The 13989-nt window shown below is 63.9% G+C and overlaps 1 protein-coding gene across 3 annotated transcripts in view; it reads left to right on the plus strand.

Annotated features, from left to right (window-relative positions):
• The window catches only part of ABLIM3 (actin binding LIM protein family member 3), a 42270-nt gene that overhangs the window by 23999 nt on the left and 4282 nt on the right, over window positions 1–13989 (plus strand). Inside the window, exons 2-14 of one of the 3 annotated variants that reach the window (XM_063413477.1) lie at window positions 936–1073; window positions 3229–3412; window positions 3541–3653; window positions 5529–5655; window positions 5751–5844; window positions 7490–7577; window positions 8074–8132; window positions 8385–8456; window positions 10341–10470; window positions 11199–11297; window positions 12540–12590; window positions 13281–13283; window positions 13823–13954. In XM_063413477.1, coding sequence (XP_063269547.1) covers window positions 936–1073; window positions 3229–3412; window positions 3541–3653; window positions 5529–5655; window positions 5751–5844; window positions 7490–7577; window positions 8074–8132; window positions 8385–8456; window positions 10341–10470; window positions 11199–11297; window positions 12540–12590; window positions 13281–13283; window positions 13823–13954 — 1290 coding nt within the window. The remainder of the gene's footprint in view (window positions 1–935; window positions 1074–3228; window positions 3413–3540; window positions 3654–5528; window positions 5656–5750; window positions 5845–7489; window positions 7578–8073; window positions 8133–8384; window positions 8457–10340; window positions 10471–11198; window positions 11298–12539; window positions 12591–13280; window positions 13284–13822; window positions 13955–13989) is intronic. The other 2 variants (XM_063413475.1, XM_063413476.1) reach the window with 2 other exon arrangements.

Here is a 13989-nt window from a genome sequence, read left to right on the forward strand (position 1 = left end):
GGTCAGAAAAGCTCTGGCCCATTGAAATCCTCTTTTTTTGCTGCTTGAGTTGCCCAGTTTGTGACTCCTTCTCGGAAATCTCACAGCAAATAAATCCTGCAGTGGCTGGGGTGGTGTCAGCCTGGCTGGAGCAGGGAAAGCAGGAGCTGCTCTGTTCTCTCCGTGTGCTGGGGAATTGCAGGAGGGTTTTATGCTGGAGCGTGGGGTGAGGCTGCTGCAGGGCATCACCTGTGTGGTGTTCCCTGGAGGGGTGAGGAGTGGAGGTGAATCCCAGCACTGTCTGCAGCAGGAGAAATTCAGCCCTGCCCTGCAGCCCCCAGCCCCTTCCAGAGCCCCCAGCCCCTTCCAGAGCCCCCAGCCCCTTCCAGAGCCCCCAGCCCCTTCCAGAGCCCCCACGCACTGTGGGGCTGCTCCGGAAGGAGCCGTGGCACCGGGCTGCTGCTCCCTGCTGAGGAGGTGACAGTGTCACCAGGGCCAAGCACTCCTTCGCTGTCATGTTTGAAAGCTCCTTGACAAATGACTTCTTCCTCCAGTTCCTCAGCAAACAAGTGGGAGCTCCAAAAACACTCAGCAGTTCCTTCCCGTGCTGCTGCCAGCCCGGAGCTGGCTGGGCTGTCCTGGAGAGGGTCAGCAGCCACCAGGGCTGAGCTCAGCAGGGCGGGCTGGCCCTTGCAGTGTCCTCCTGCGCCTGCTCTGGGGACAGGAGAGCACCTGGGGAGCTCTGGGATCATGCTGTGGCGTGGCTGTCCATGCAGGGTGCCCTGCACAGTTTGGGACTGCAGACCCGTGAGCCTCTTTTGTGGGAAATCCCAGGTCCAGAGAGGGCTGGGTGCCCACCTCAGAGTCCCTGGGTGCTGTCCCTTGCCCTTAGTGCTGGCAGATCCTAACAGACCCTTCCCCTGTCCCCTTCTGCTCTGCCTCCTTTGTGCCAGCAGTTCCCTACCAGCAGAACCCCTACCCCGCTGGGAGCAGCTCCTCTGCCATCCAGTGCTACCGCTGCGGGGACACCTGCAAGGGCGAGGTCGTGCGTGTGCAGAGCAACCACTTCCACATCCGCTGCTTCACCTGCCAAGGTAGGATGGGCACCCCCAAAAAGCTGGTGGCCAGGCTGTCCCACCGCCCTGGGGGCACAGCAAAAGGCTGGGGACAGACCTATCTGCCCCCCTGAGGTGTGCTCATGTGCCTGGGGTGGCACGGGTGGCACGGGGCAGGCAGAGCCCCTGGGTGATGCCAGAGCCGGTGAAGGGGTGTCCAATGTCACCAGCCTGGAGCAGCCTGCAGGTCCCAAACGTGTCCATCGGTGTTTGGGAGGGTCACCGTGCCCTTCAGCTGCTCCCGGAGGAGAAGGAGAAGGGGAAGGAGGCACTGCCAGCCTGGCTGAGAGGCAGCGAGGTGGGGAGCAGCTCCTGACACAGCTGGGGCTGGGTGACACATCCCTGCCACCTGCCCGTGGCATGCAGCTGGCACTTGGTGGCCCCCAGGGCTGGTGGGAGTGGAGCAGAGAGGTTTGGATCCTCCTGGAGCACCAGAGGAGAGCTGCAGGGCTGTAAAGCTCATGGTGCAGAGCTGCTGCTGCTGAAGGGCTCCTCGGCTCCTTTATTGGAGCAGCTGCTCTCAACCAGCCTCTGCAGGCTGTAAAATTCCCCATTTCAGCCCTTTCTAAAGGTCTTCCAAGCTCCCTGCGCTAAGCACCATCCCCATCCCCCTGGACACACTCTGCTCCTTGCCAGAGGGTTTGGCTGGAGGTGACACCTGCCCGGGCTGTCCCCACCCTGTCCCCCGTGGGCTGGGCAGCCCCAGGTTTTGGGAAGGGGGATCTGTCCCGGGATGCCCTCAGGGCTGACCTGCAGCTGCAGGGCCCCGTGCTGAGCGTCCTGCCCTGTCCCAGCTCGGCCCTGGAGGATGCAGCGGGAGCTGAGCATCCAGACAAAGAGCTCAGCTCAGCCAGCTTCAAAGGGCAGCCAGCACGGAGAGCCTGGCAGTGCTCACTGCCCCATTTCCAAGTGAAAGGGAATAGATAATGAGAGGAAATCCTCCTGTCTCACCTTCCCTCGCAGCCCTCACCTCCTGCCGCCTCTGGCAGGCTCCAGCCCCACTGCCTGTCCCTGGTGTGTCCCCGGGAGCTGGCACAGGAGTGATGCCATGGGATGTGCTGTTCCCACAGCAAACAGGGTGCAGAGCAGCCTCATTCTGTCTTGCATTTGCTTCCTGGTGCTGCCCCCGAGCTGCTGGCCTGTCCCTCGTCACTGACAGGATGTTTGGGAGACCCAAATTCCCCTGCTGGGAACCCCCAGCTCTGCCAGGGGATGCTGCACAGGGCAGGAGCTGCATCTCTGCCCCCACGGGCCCAGCAGCAGCAGGTCCAGCTGTCCCCTGTCACCCAGGGCTGGCCCACAGGTGCAGGGACAGGACAGAGGGGCTGAAGGACAAAGCAGAATCCAAGGTGGGCTGTGCCAGCTCTGTAGTCCCCTCTGACCCTGTCACCTTGCAGGACAGGGGATGGGCATCGTGCCCAGGCCCCAGGAGCACCCTGTGCCACTCCACTGCCAGGCTGTGCTGCTCTGCAGGTCCCTCTGGCTGGAGGAGCCGTAGGAGGGAGGGAGGGAGATGATGCTGAGGCCAGGGCTGGCCACGTCTGCTTGGATTCCTGTGATGGGCTGTGCACCACCCACACTTCCACAGCAGGGAAGGGAGCGAGGCTGGGCTGGACACCGCTGGAAAAACAAGCAGGGAGAGCTCCAGGCCCAGTGTCCCCGGGAGCTGTTCCCGGCAGGGCACGGCTCCACGCCCGGGGAGGGGAGGTGGCTCATCACAGCCGCGCCCCAGGGCAGGGACAGGACCTCTCCCCACTGTCCCTAGGGTGCTCTTTGCCAGCCCTGTCCTCATCTCGCTGACACCACGAGGGTGCCAAACGCAGGGGCTGAGCCCAGCCCGGTGCAGCAGGTCTGGGAGGAGGTGGCCAGGCCGTGCCAAGCCGTGCCAAGCCGTGCCAAGCCGTTCGTGATGGTGCAGGAGCGCTGCAGTGCAGGGCTCCCTCCCGGCAATGGGATTCCCCGTGGGAGTGGCCCCATCCCACAGCCCAACACTGACATCTTGTGGAGCCGGGGGCTGCCTGGAGCCCGGCTGGGAAGGGGAACCCTCGGGGATCCCTGCGGGCAGCCGGAGAGGCGGCGGAGGCTGCTCAGGGGTGCTGGGGCTGCCGTGACGGCTGCGGGTCCTTTCCCCCAGTGTGCGGCTGCGACCTGGCCCAGTCGGGCTTCTTCTTCAAGAACCAGGAGTACATCTGCACCCAGGACTACCAGCAGCTCTACGGGACCCGCTGTGACAGCTGTGGGGACTTCATCACCGGCGAGGTCATCTCTGCCCTGGGCAGGACCTACCACCCCAAGTGCTTTGTCTGCAGCACCTGCAGGTGAGTGGGGGTTGTCACCGAGGGTTGGTGACCCTCGCCTGGGGCTCCCTGCTGGCCCAGGGAAGCAGGAGGGCTCTGCGTGGAGGGAGAGGAGCAGCTGAGCCCTCCCCGCCTCTCCCTGGCCGCAGGAAGCCGTTCCCCATCGGAGACAAGGTGACGTTCAGTGGGAAGGACTGCGTCTGCCAAAACTGCTCCCACACCCTGCTCAGCACCAAGCCCATCAAGATCCACGGGCCCAGCCGTAAGTTGACTGCTGTCCTGTGATGGGGACAAAGAGAGGGACCCTGTGCCCCAGGAGAGGGTGGCAGGACAGGCTTTGGGGCCACTGTGCAGCTCTGCAGAGCCACAGGTGTCACAGAGCTTTGGGAGGAAGGACAGGGCAGTCCTGCGGCTCCACCCAGCTCACCGCTGGTTTCGGAAACTCCCCTGGCCTGTTTGTCACCTGGGCAGGTGCCACCACCCTGACAGGCGCTGTCTGAGCTCCTGGGGACATTCTGGAGCTGGGTTTGCTCAGTCAGCTGCCTTGTGCCCAAGTGGCTGCCCTGGGAATGCTCCTGGGACTTTCACAGCACCGGCGTTCCTTGCTGGGTCTGCAAGCACTGAAAGGTTTTCTCTGCTCATCCCCTCATGCCCTGGTGAACCCCAGGGAACCCCTAGAAGTCAGCTGGAGTGATGGACAAGCTCCTTCGGGTGGGTTTGGCCTTGCTTTTGACCCCAGTTTGGGGTCAGGAGCACTTTCCCTTCCTGCCATGGAGGTCAGTGCCTGAGAGAGTCCTGCAGCCAGGGCCAGAGCCAGGGCTGGGTGTCACCCATGGCCATTGTCCCCCAGCCACCATGGTGGCACTGCTGGTGGCAGGGTTGGTGCTGATGGACCCCCTGTGAGCCCCCCAGACTGCCCTCGATGTGGCAGGGTTGGACTGAGCCAAAGGACAGGAATTCCCCCATCTTCCTCCATGGGCTCCCGGAGCTGCCCAGAGCCGGGCTCTGCCTCCCTCCCGCCTTCCTCTCCTGCCCATCCCCTTCCCGGCCCTGCGGCGGGGTTTCCTGAGGACACCATGCCTTATTCATGGCAGCTGCAGGCAGACGGAGCCTGTCCCACCCGCACGTGTCCCTCACCCCCGTGGCCCTGGCACTGCCTCAGCAGGGTGGCAGGGGAGCCGTGCGGGCTGCAGGCGCATTCCGTGGGGAAGGCATCCCCAGGAGGAGGATGCTGAGCCTCTCCCTGCAGCCCCAGCCCGGCAAACAACCCCAAACCAGCAGGAGCTGAATGAGGGAACAGATTCTGCTTTTCTCCAGGGGTCAGAAATCCCTGTCAGTCGAGCAGGCAGGGATTTGGCACAGAGCAGCCTGGGATGGGCTGTCTGCTCCTGCCTCCCCCGCGGCAGGGAGGGGGTTAAAGAACCCCCCCTGCAGCAGACCTGGTGCCCAGGGGAGGAGAGGACAAGGAGGAGCCAAGGTCAGGGCTCCGAGGCCCGTGTGCTTCCTGCTGGCAGCCTGGGGAAGCAGGGGAGGAAGGGAGGAAGGGAGGCCGGTGCTCTGCACGGGGCCGGACGCGGCTGCCGGACAGCACAGCCCTTCCTCTGCCGGACACTGCCCACCCTTGGGCACCTGCCAGGGCAGTGGGGCCCTCCCACAGCTCAGCACAGAACGAACCAGGCTGGAAAAGACCTTTTAGATCATCGAGTCCAGCCTATGACCCCACACCTCCTCGTCAACCAAAGCATGGCACGGAGGCTCTCTGTAAACACATCCAGGGATGGTGACTCCAGCACCTCCCAGTGCCCAGTCACTCTTTCAGATAAGGGTTTGTCCTGATGTCCAGCTGGCCTGGCTCAGTCTCATCACCCCGAGGGAGACCCAGCTCTGTGCTGTGGTGCCAGCAATGCCTCAGGGGTCCCAGCTTTCCTCCTGGTTCCTGTGCTGGGGACAAGCAGAGGTGACAGATTTCCATAACACAATGATCCCCACCAGGCTGTCTCAGGAGCAGGGGGTTTGCTAACAGCATCATCCCTGGAAAAGTCCTCCTGGGCTGGGTGTGAGGGCAGTGCCAGGTCCTACAGCCGGGCTGGGTGTCCCTGCCTCGCTGCCGTGTCCCACGTCCCCTCCTGTCCCCCAGACTGTGCCGGCTGCAAGGAGGAGATCAAGCAGGGCCAGTCGCTGCTGGCGCTGGAGAAGCAGTGGCACGTCAGCTGCTTCAAGTGCCAAACGTGCGGGATCATCCTCACCGGCGAGTACATCAGCAAGTGAGTGCCAAGCCTGCGACACTGCCGGGCTGTCCCCGGGCTGGGGGTGTGGCGAGGGGCTCCCCGCCACTCCCCGCTCCTGTCCCTCTCCCAAGGGATGGCATCCCGTACTGTGAGTCCGACTACCACGCCCAGTTCGGCATCAAGTGCGAGACCTGTGACCGCTACATCAGCGGCCGCGTCCTGGAGGTGAGTCCGGGGCTGCCGGGACAGGGACAGGGACAGGGACAGGGACAGGGACAGGGACGTGCCCTGTCACTGGGGAGGTGTGGGAGGGTGCCACCCTCCGTCTCTGGAGCCGTGGCCCGTCCTGCAGCAGCTCTGTCACAGCCTGACCACCTCCTCCGGAGGATGGGAGAGGGGGAAACAACACCACACCTTGAGAAAGGGAAACACCAGAGTCACAGCGGCGCTGGGACACGTCTGGAGGTGTGGGGACATCAGCCCCGAGCAGCTGCTGCCGTGCCCGGCTCCGGTGTCCCCGCTCGCCCTCCCCGGAGCGCATCCCTGTGCATCCCCGCCTGTTGCCGTGGAAACTCCTCCCGCACCGCTGCCCGCTGCGGAGCCTGCGGGAGGGGCTGCAGCACCGTGCCAGGCGGCAGAGATCCCCGTGGAACCCCCCCGGCAGGGCAGACACCGGAGCAGGGGTCCCCTTCCTTGGGGGAGGCACGGCTGGGCAGCAGGAGGTGCTGCAGCAGAGCCGGGAGGGATCCAGGAATCCCCCGGGGATCACCCAGGGATCACCCAGGGATCACCCAGGGATCCCACCACGGGTGCAGATGGCTGTGGGACAGTTTTTGGCGGTGGTGGGGCTGCACAGCTGGTGAGGAGAGTGAGGGATTGGGGGAAGGACAGAGAGGTCCATCAGGGCTGGTCCTTCCCAGCTCCTGTGTCCTCTCATGCAATCTGCTCTGTCCCAGTGCTGACAAGGAAAATAAAAAAAAAAAAAAAAACAAGGCAGAAAATCCGGTCTGAGGGGGATTTAAGGGCTCAGGAGGCACAGAGAAGGAAGCCTGGTGTGGGTTTTAGACCCTGTGATGGCACAGAGGGGCGGCACTGCTGGAGTTGTGCTCTGTCACTCCTGAGACCTCCCTTCCACGTGGCTGAGCAGGAGGGAAGGGCTCCCACACCTCTGCCAGCCCAGGCTGCAGTGACAGAAGCTGCACCCCAAAATCAGAGGTACCAGGGCTGTGCAGGAGCTCTGGGCTGGGCTGGCAGTGGCTCTGTGGGTCTCCAGCCTGCTGAGAGCTGTCCCAGGATGTCTCCAGCCTGTTTCCCTCACAGCCCAAGAAGGGCTCACCCTCCCTGCTCCTGCTGGCCTGGGAGCTCCAGCCCGCCCAAGGAACCTCTCCTGGAGCTGCAACAAACTTCCAGTAGGCTTCCAGGACCTGTGCCCATCCTGAGGGCTGTGTGGAGGCTTTCTGCTGACTCCAGACTCCGGCAGCAGGCCCAGCCCTGCTGGGACATGAGCTCAGCACTGCAGCAGCTGCCCAGGCTGCCCTGGGCGAGCTCACCGGGTCAGCAAATCTGAGCAGGACAGAGCTCTGACATCAAATCCCTGCTGCTGCTGCTCCTCCCCTGGGCAGTGCCAGGCTCTGCTTGGTGTTGAAGGTTCCAAGGAGAGCAGAAGGTTCCTGGTAGCCCAGCAGGTTGGAAACAGGGATGAAACTCTCTGGGTTTCTCCACGGGACGTGGAGGTCTCCAAGGCCACCCCAGAGTGTCTGTTCACCCTGTCACCGTCTGCAGCAGCCAGGGCTGGCAGGGTCACCCAGGGACAGGGGCAGGTCACCGTGTCCTGCCTTGCTCAGGGGCTGCTCTCTGCTCGCCCGTGCAGGCAGGAGGGAAGCACTACCACCCCACCTGTGCCAGATGTGTGCGCTGCCACCAGATGTTCTCAGAGGGAGAGGAGATGTACCTGACAGGTAGGGCTGTGACCAGCACGGCCAGGGGGCGTTTGGGGTTCGGGTTCTTCTGGAAGGGGCTCTGTGCAGCAGTGCCAGAGATCCCTCTCTCCACTGCTCTGTGTGCAGACATCATTGCCCTCCATGGAACCTTCCCTGCCACCGAGCTGGGAGCTTTTTATCTCCCTGCACACCTGGGCAAAGCCCAATCTGCTCACTCCAGCCCAAAGGGTGGAGGTGTTGTGATGCCCAAAGCTCAGTGGCACCCCAGTTTAACCAGCAGGAACTGCTTGGGCCACCCCAAATCCACCCGAGTTTGCTGTCCCAGCTGAGGTTTGGCCCTGCCCTCAGCGCTTCAGAGCTTCCTTATTCCTTCCTCCCTTCCATTCCTTATCAGACACAGAGTCCCCACTGCCCTGCACGTTCCTGTGGCACTGCTGGGGGTGGCAGGGGCGTGGCAGGGGGACCTGTGACCCCCGCCAGGAGGGTAAAACTCTGTCCCTTTGCTGCCTTGCAGGCTCTGAAGTGTGGCACCCCATCTGCAAGCAGGCAGCCAGAGCAGAGAAGAAGCTGAAGGTAGGCAGCAGGGTGAGGGGCACCTCGAGGGGTGGCACATCCCAGGTTCCGCTGTGCTCCAGTCCCTGCTGGAACTGGCCTGTTTTGGCAGTGCCCAGACCTGGATTGGTGTCCTGAGGCTGCCCAGACAATGATGGGTGGCCGTGGCTGAGGCTGTGAAAGTGAAATTCAGCCCCCAAACCAACACTTTGCCTGCTCAGGGGTCCCTCCCTGCCCGGCTCTCACCTGCCCTCCCCCTTTGTGCCTCCACAGCACAGAAGGACGTCGGAAACCTCCATCTCCCCCCCTGGCTCCAGCATCGGCTCCCCAAACCGTGTCATCTGCGTAAGTCCAGCCCTGCCCCTGCCCCAGGGCCCCGGGGATGGGAACAGCAGCTTCCAGTGCTGCTCTTCACTGGGACAAGGCCACAATTTAGGGACAGTACGGACAAATCCCCTTGTCCCAGCAGAGCGCTGTGCCACCAGTGCCATGGCACAGCTCAGGAGCACTCAGAGGGGCACAGTCCTGCCCTCCCAGCTCCCACTGCCGCCTCTCAGGCCTCTCCTCTTACCTGTCCCTGCTGCTGGGGTGACAGTGGGCTCTGTCTGCCCCGTGCTGGCTCCACTCTGTGCGCTCCAGCCTTCGTTCCCTTCTCTCCTCCTCTTCCTTTCCTTCTCTGTCTCTGTCTCTCCCTCTCCCTAGGCTAAAGTGGATAATGAGATCCTTAATTACAAAGACCTGGCAGCTCTTCCCAAGATTAAAGCCATCTATGAAGTGCAGCGCCCTGACCTCATTTCCTACGAGCCCTATCACAGATACACGTCGGATGAGACGCTGGAGAGATATAGCTATGGGGAGGTACTGAGTGCAGAAATCCCTGGCTGGGATGGCAGGAACGGCCCCAGTTTGGGGGAGAACTCTGTGGGGGTTTGTTCATGCCACTGGGAATAGTGCAGAGAGGCAGGAGTGGGGCAGGACCCCTCCCAGAGGCTTGGGGAGGGTCTGTGATGGAGGTGAAGTGCTGCTGCTGCTGCTGTAGGGTCAGAGGGATCCCAGTGACCTTAGGATGTGTGCAGGGATAGAGAGGTCTGTGTGAGAGGAATGATGGGCAGGGAATTCACCCTCACAGCCCTGAGCCTGGCCCCTGGCAGGCAATCCTGCAGCCCAGCCAGCACAGCACCTCTGGAGCACCTCTGGAGCAGGGGTGCCCTGTCGGGGGCTGGCCCTGCAGCCAGGGAAGGGGCCGGGGCAGTGCAGGATGAGGGGTGCTCAGGCAGGACTGTCCTGCCTGCCCAGCCGGGGCTGCTGCCTGGCTTCAGGGAGCCCACGGAAGAATAGGAGGGTCTGAGCAGCTCACACAGCTGGGCCGCCTGAAGTGGTGCTGGAAGAGGATTTGGCAGCAGCATCTCTTACGTGCCCATGCCAAGGTTTTGTCACAAGCCTGATGTCCTGCAGGCAGCGTGGCCGTGGCCCTCCGTGCCTCCCCCTCTCCACTGAGGTCTCTGAGAGGTGACAGCTCTGAGAGGTGACAGCTGCCAGTTCCTCTCCTGGCCAGGGGCTCCCTGCCCAGTGTCCCACCCCAGTTCAGCTCCATGTGTACCACCAGTGCCCCTCAGTGCCCGGAAAACAAGCTGCTGTGGGAGCCCAGTCTGTCACTGCTCCTCCTAACCATGTGCTGTCTCTCTCTTTCTCTCTCTCTTTTTCCTCCTCACTTTGCCTCCTGCTGCCTCCAGTCCCTGGGGACCCTCTCCCCATACTCACAGGTAATGCCCCTGTGGGCACTGGGGTCTGTCACCTGCTGCTGCCACACCATGTCCCTCTGCCCAGGGGCTCTGCTGGTCGTCCCCCTGGGCTGCTGGCTGCCCCAGGGTGTGGGGAGATGGGGGAACTCTCGTGTCCTTCAGGCCCCAGAGAGAGCAGGGGGAAAGCCCTCCCTGGCAGAATGGCCCCAGGGTGCAGCTTCTGCCCCGTGGAGGGAGACACCAGTAACTGGGAACTGGTTCAAGGGAAGGGGAAAATCCCCAGGCACAAAACCTCTGCCTGGACACTGTCACCTGGTCTTGTGCCTTGGCAGCGGGGAGGCAGGGCAGGCTGGGGACCCCTCCATTCTCAGACAGTGCCCAGGGTCACACCCCGAGCACCTCCCGGGCTGCCCCAGGCAGGGACCCCCACCCGTGGGACACCTCCTGCCAGCTCTAACCACTCTCCCCACACCTTCCCCGCCCCCAGGACATCTACGAGAGCTTTGACACGCGGCAGAGACGAGCCTCCAGCCCCGGCTACATCGACTCCCCCACCTACAGCCGCCAGGGCATGTCCCCCACTATCCCGAGGTCCCCCCACCATTTCTACCGCTCAGGTGAGCACTGAGGCTGCACCCCCAGGCTGGGCTGAGCTCACAGCACCAAGTGGAGAGAGATAACAGAAATATCTCCGGGATTGCCGTGGTTTCTCAGCTGGCAGGCAGCAGCAGGCTTGGGGCAGCCCATGGTGGGAGCAGCGCCTGGCTCTGCGCATCCTCTGCTCTCCAAACTCCTGCGAGCAGCAGGGAGAGGCCAAGGGGGATTTGCGGCTCAGGCACGAGCCGAGGCTGATGGAGGATGGGGTGGGAGGCAGGTGGCCTCTGGTGAAGACCCCTCAGCTGCCTTGGTGGCTCTGGAGGGGTGTGCAGGAGAGCGCTTGTGCCCGGGGAGCTCCTGCACAGCGGCACGCACGGCCGGGGAGCAGCGTGTGCCTGCGCCGTGTCCCCTGTCCTCCGAAGGGCTGGGACACTCGGAGCCCACCGAGAGCCCCGCGGCAGCGCCCCGGGCTCAGCACCGCCTGCCTCCGCAGCTCGCTCGGCTTTCCCGGCAGCGCTGGGGCGGCGCAGCCCCGGGCCGGCCCTGCACCGGGGCTCCCTCCGCATCCCGTCCGCCTCCGGAGATGCGGGAAATCTCCCCACGCTCCATCACTGCACGCCCCCGTCACTCCCCGCCTCACACGGGTGGCCCCTGCTGTTCTAACACCGCTGCATTTAACACCCATTTTCTTCTGCCTCTTGTTCTCTCTCTCGGTCACTCACGGCTGCTTGTGCTCGGCCCCGCGCAGGCACCGAGAGCGGGCGCAGCTCCCCCTACTATAGCCAGTTAGATGTGAGGTCCTCCACTCCAACCTCATACCAAGCGCCCAAGCATTTCCACATCCCAGGTAGGCTCCGGAGCGTCCCCGCCGCCCGGGGAGCGCCGTGTCCGTGGCATGCCCGCATGTGCCGTCCCCGCTGTGTCGCATGCCTAGCTCCGCCGCCTGCCTAGGGCCAGCTGGCAGCAGGATCTACCCCCGGCAGAGGCCATCCATAAACAGGACCTACGGCTTGAACCCTCCTCCTTCTCCCTCCCTGTCACCACCCGGAGGTCCCAGAGCCGCCCGGAGTCTGCTTGATCCTTGCAACATCCCTCTTCTTCCTCTTCCCCGCCCTCCCTCCACTCCCCACACGAGGATGAGTCCCCTGGTGAGAGCCTGTCCCCTCCCGTGCCTTCCCCGCAGGGTCACCCGCCGGAGCGTGTCTGCCAGAGGCCTTTCCACACCCATCCGCTACAGATGACTATTTTATACCCCCCTAGGGCCCGCCGCTCCCTCCCCCCAGAGTCTTCTGGGCTTGCCAGATGCCCGCTCCCCTTCTGCAGGGATTGCAGGGGGACACCAGGTAAGGGCCACCGCCCGCTCCCGGCCACGCAGAGCCCACGGGGACGGGGACGGAGCGGGCAGGAAGGGACAGCGGGTTGGGGAGCAGGCACAGCAGCCCATGGCCCCTCTGCGGGGTCACAGCCCCGCACCCTCCACTCAGCTCTTGGCATCTCCCCGTGCCCCAAAAGCGTGGCACCCTCCCCAGCGCATCGCTGACGCCCTGAGGACACCCAGAGGCTCCCCCAGCTCGGCTCCCATCCCATCCCTGCCCGCCCCATCCCTGCCCTCCCGCTGCCGCCCGGTGGTTTATGGATGGCCCCTCCCTGCTCCAGCGCCAGGCTCCAGCTCGCTTTCCCTCCCGACTCGCTCTTTTCTCTCTCTGCTGCGGAAAGAGGCTTTGGCTGATGTTGGCTCGCCCAGGTAGCTCGCAGGCGGTTCTTGCAGGTGCCGGCACCCCGAGAACCCGGCCTGGCTGCCGGCTGGCAGGCTGTGCCCGGTGCATGCTGTCGCTGGGCGCTCACTGCATGTCCTGTCACGCCGTGGGCAGCCGGGACCGTGTCCCCGTGTCCCCGTGTCCCCGTGCCAGTGTCCCCATGCCCGTGCCGCGGCCCGGAGCCCTCCCGGGGCACTGGAGGCTGTTGTGTGATGGAAACGCCGCGCGGGGGGTGGCTCCTGCAGGACCCGCGTCCTGTGCGCTCTCAGCACGCCCGCACTGACCTCCCTCTCCCCTTCTTTCTTCCCTTTCTCTCTCTCTTCTCCCACCAGCTGCTGGCGAGAGTAACATCTACAGGAAGCCCCCCATCTACAAGCGCCATGGTAGGGTCTGGCTGCTGTGCCCCTGTCCCCGTGTCACCGCGGGGAGGGGACCGGTGTGTTCCGGGGCTGGGCGGGAGGTGGGGCAGGCATCAAGGTTTGGGAGCTGGGATTCGGTGGGATGCTCCTGGTTCCGCTCTGGGCAGCAGGGTGGGTTCAGTGAGGGGCAGCTGTGACTTTGGACCATGTCCCTGCCATGAGGGATGGAGCAAAGGCTGGCAGGGACACCAGGGAGAGCTGTGGGAGGGAGAGCAGGGCCTTGGTGTGGAGGCAGATGGGATAAGGGAGTCGGAGCAGCCTCAGAAAAGGGATGAAAAAAGCGATTTGCAGTTCCACATGGAGTTTTCTCTGGAGAAAAATCCCAGTCCATCCTGGGTGGCTGCTCTAGGGTGGAACATGGAACAGAGAATATCAGCACGGGAGGAGGCCAGGCCTGGGCGTGTTACAGCTTGGGGAGGGTGGCTGGTGGCTCTCAGTGTCTGGTGGCTCCCAGTATTTGGTGGCTCTCAGGGTTTGGTGGCTCTCAGGGGGGCTGGCTTGCACTGTCCCCTCTTGTTTCTGCTCTCGGGGGGACAGCAGCTCCCCCTGAGCAGTGACTGTGTCTCCTCTCCCTCCCTCCTGCCCCGTTCCCACCACCCGCTGCTGCTGCTCCTGCTGCTGTAAGTACCCGCTGGGCCCCCCGTGCCTGCCGAGGTGGTGGGATGGCTCTGCCACCTCCTGTCCCCGGTGCTCCTTCCCCTGTGACTCTCCTGGCCTCTGCTGCAGCAGAACTGTCCCCTGGGCTCCCCCGGGTGCTGTTGAGGCTCTGTCCCCAGCCTGAGCACTCTGTGTGTCCCTGCTCCCTCCCTGCTGCCACCTTGCCCTGGCAGAACCCAGAGCGCCCCGTCCCTGCTGGGTCTGAACCTCCCTCCGTCCCCTGTCCCGCCTGCTGGGGACAGGACAGCTCGGGGAGCTCGGTGCCACTGGTGGGACTGGGACCAGCACAGTGCAGGAGGCAGCACTTGTGGGCTCTCAGCCATTTGGGTCCCTTCCCAGCCACACCAGTGACATCCCCTGCCTGTCACCGTCCCCACCGTCTGCCTCAGCCCCCTTGAGGAGGTGCCAGCAGCTGGAAAACTGATTCTTCCCGGCTCTGCTCCGTGCTGTCCCGGGCACAAATCCTTGGCAGCCCCTGGGGAGGGATTTGCCTCCGTTTGGGGTGGATCTCTGCAATGCTCCGCCCGCTCCTTTTGCAGACCCCTCCGCAGCCACGAAAAGCAAAACCAGCGAGGACATCGCGCACTCATCCAAGTACAGCCCCGCCTACTCCCCGGACCCCTACTACCACTCCGAGTCCGAGTACTGGTCCTTCCAAGGCTCACCCAAAGGTAACATTCCCACCGGGCTGGGAGAAAGGGAAGCA

The sequence above is a fragment of the Prinia subflava genome, chromosome 16 (genome assembly GCF_021018805.1).
Source record: "Prinia subflava isolate CZ2003 ecotype Zambia chromosome 16, Cam_Psub_1.2, whole genome shotgun sequence".
Lineage (NCBI taxonomy): Eukaryota > Metazoa > Chordata > Aves > Passeriformes > Cisticolidae > Prinia > Prinia subflava.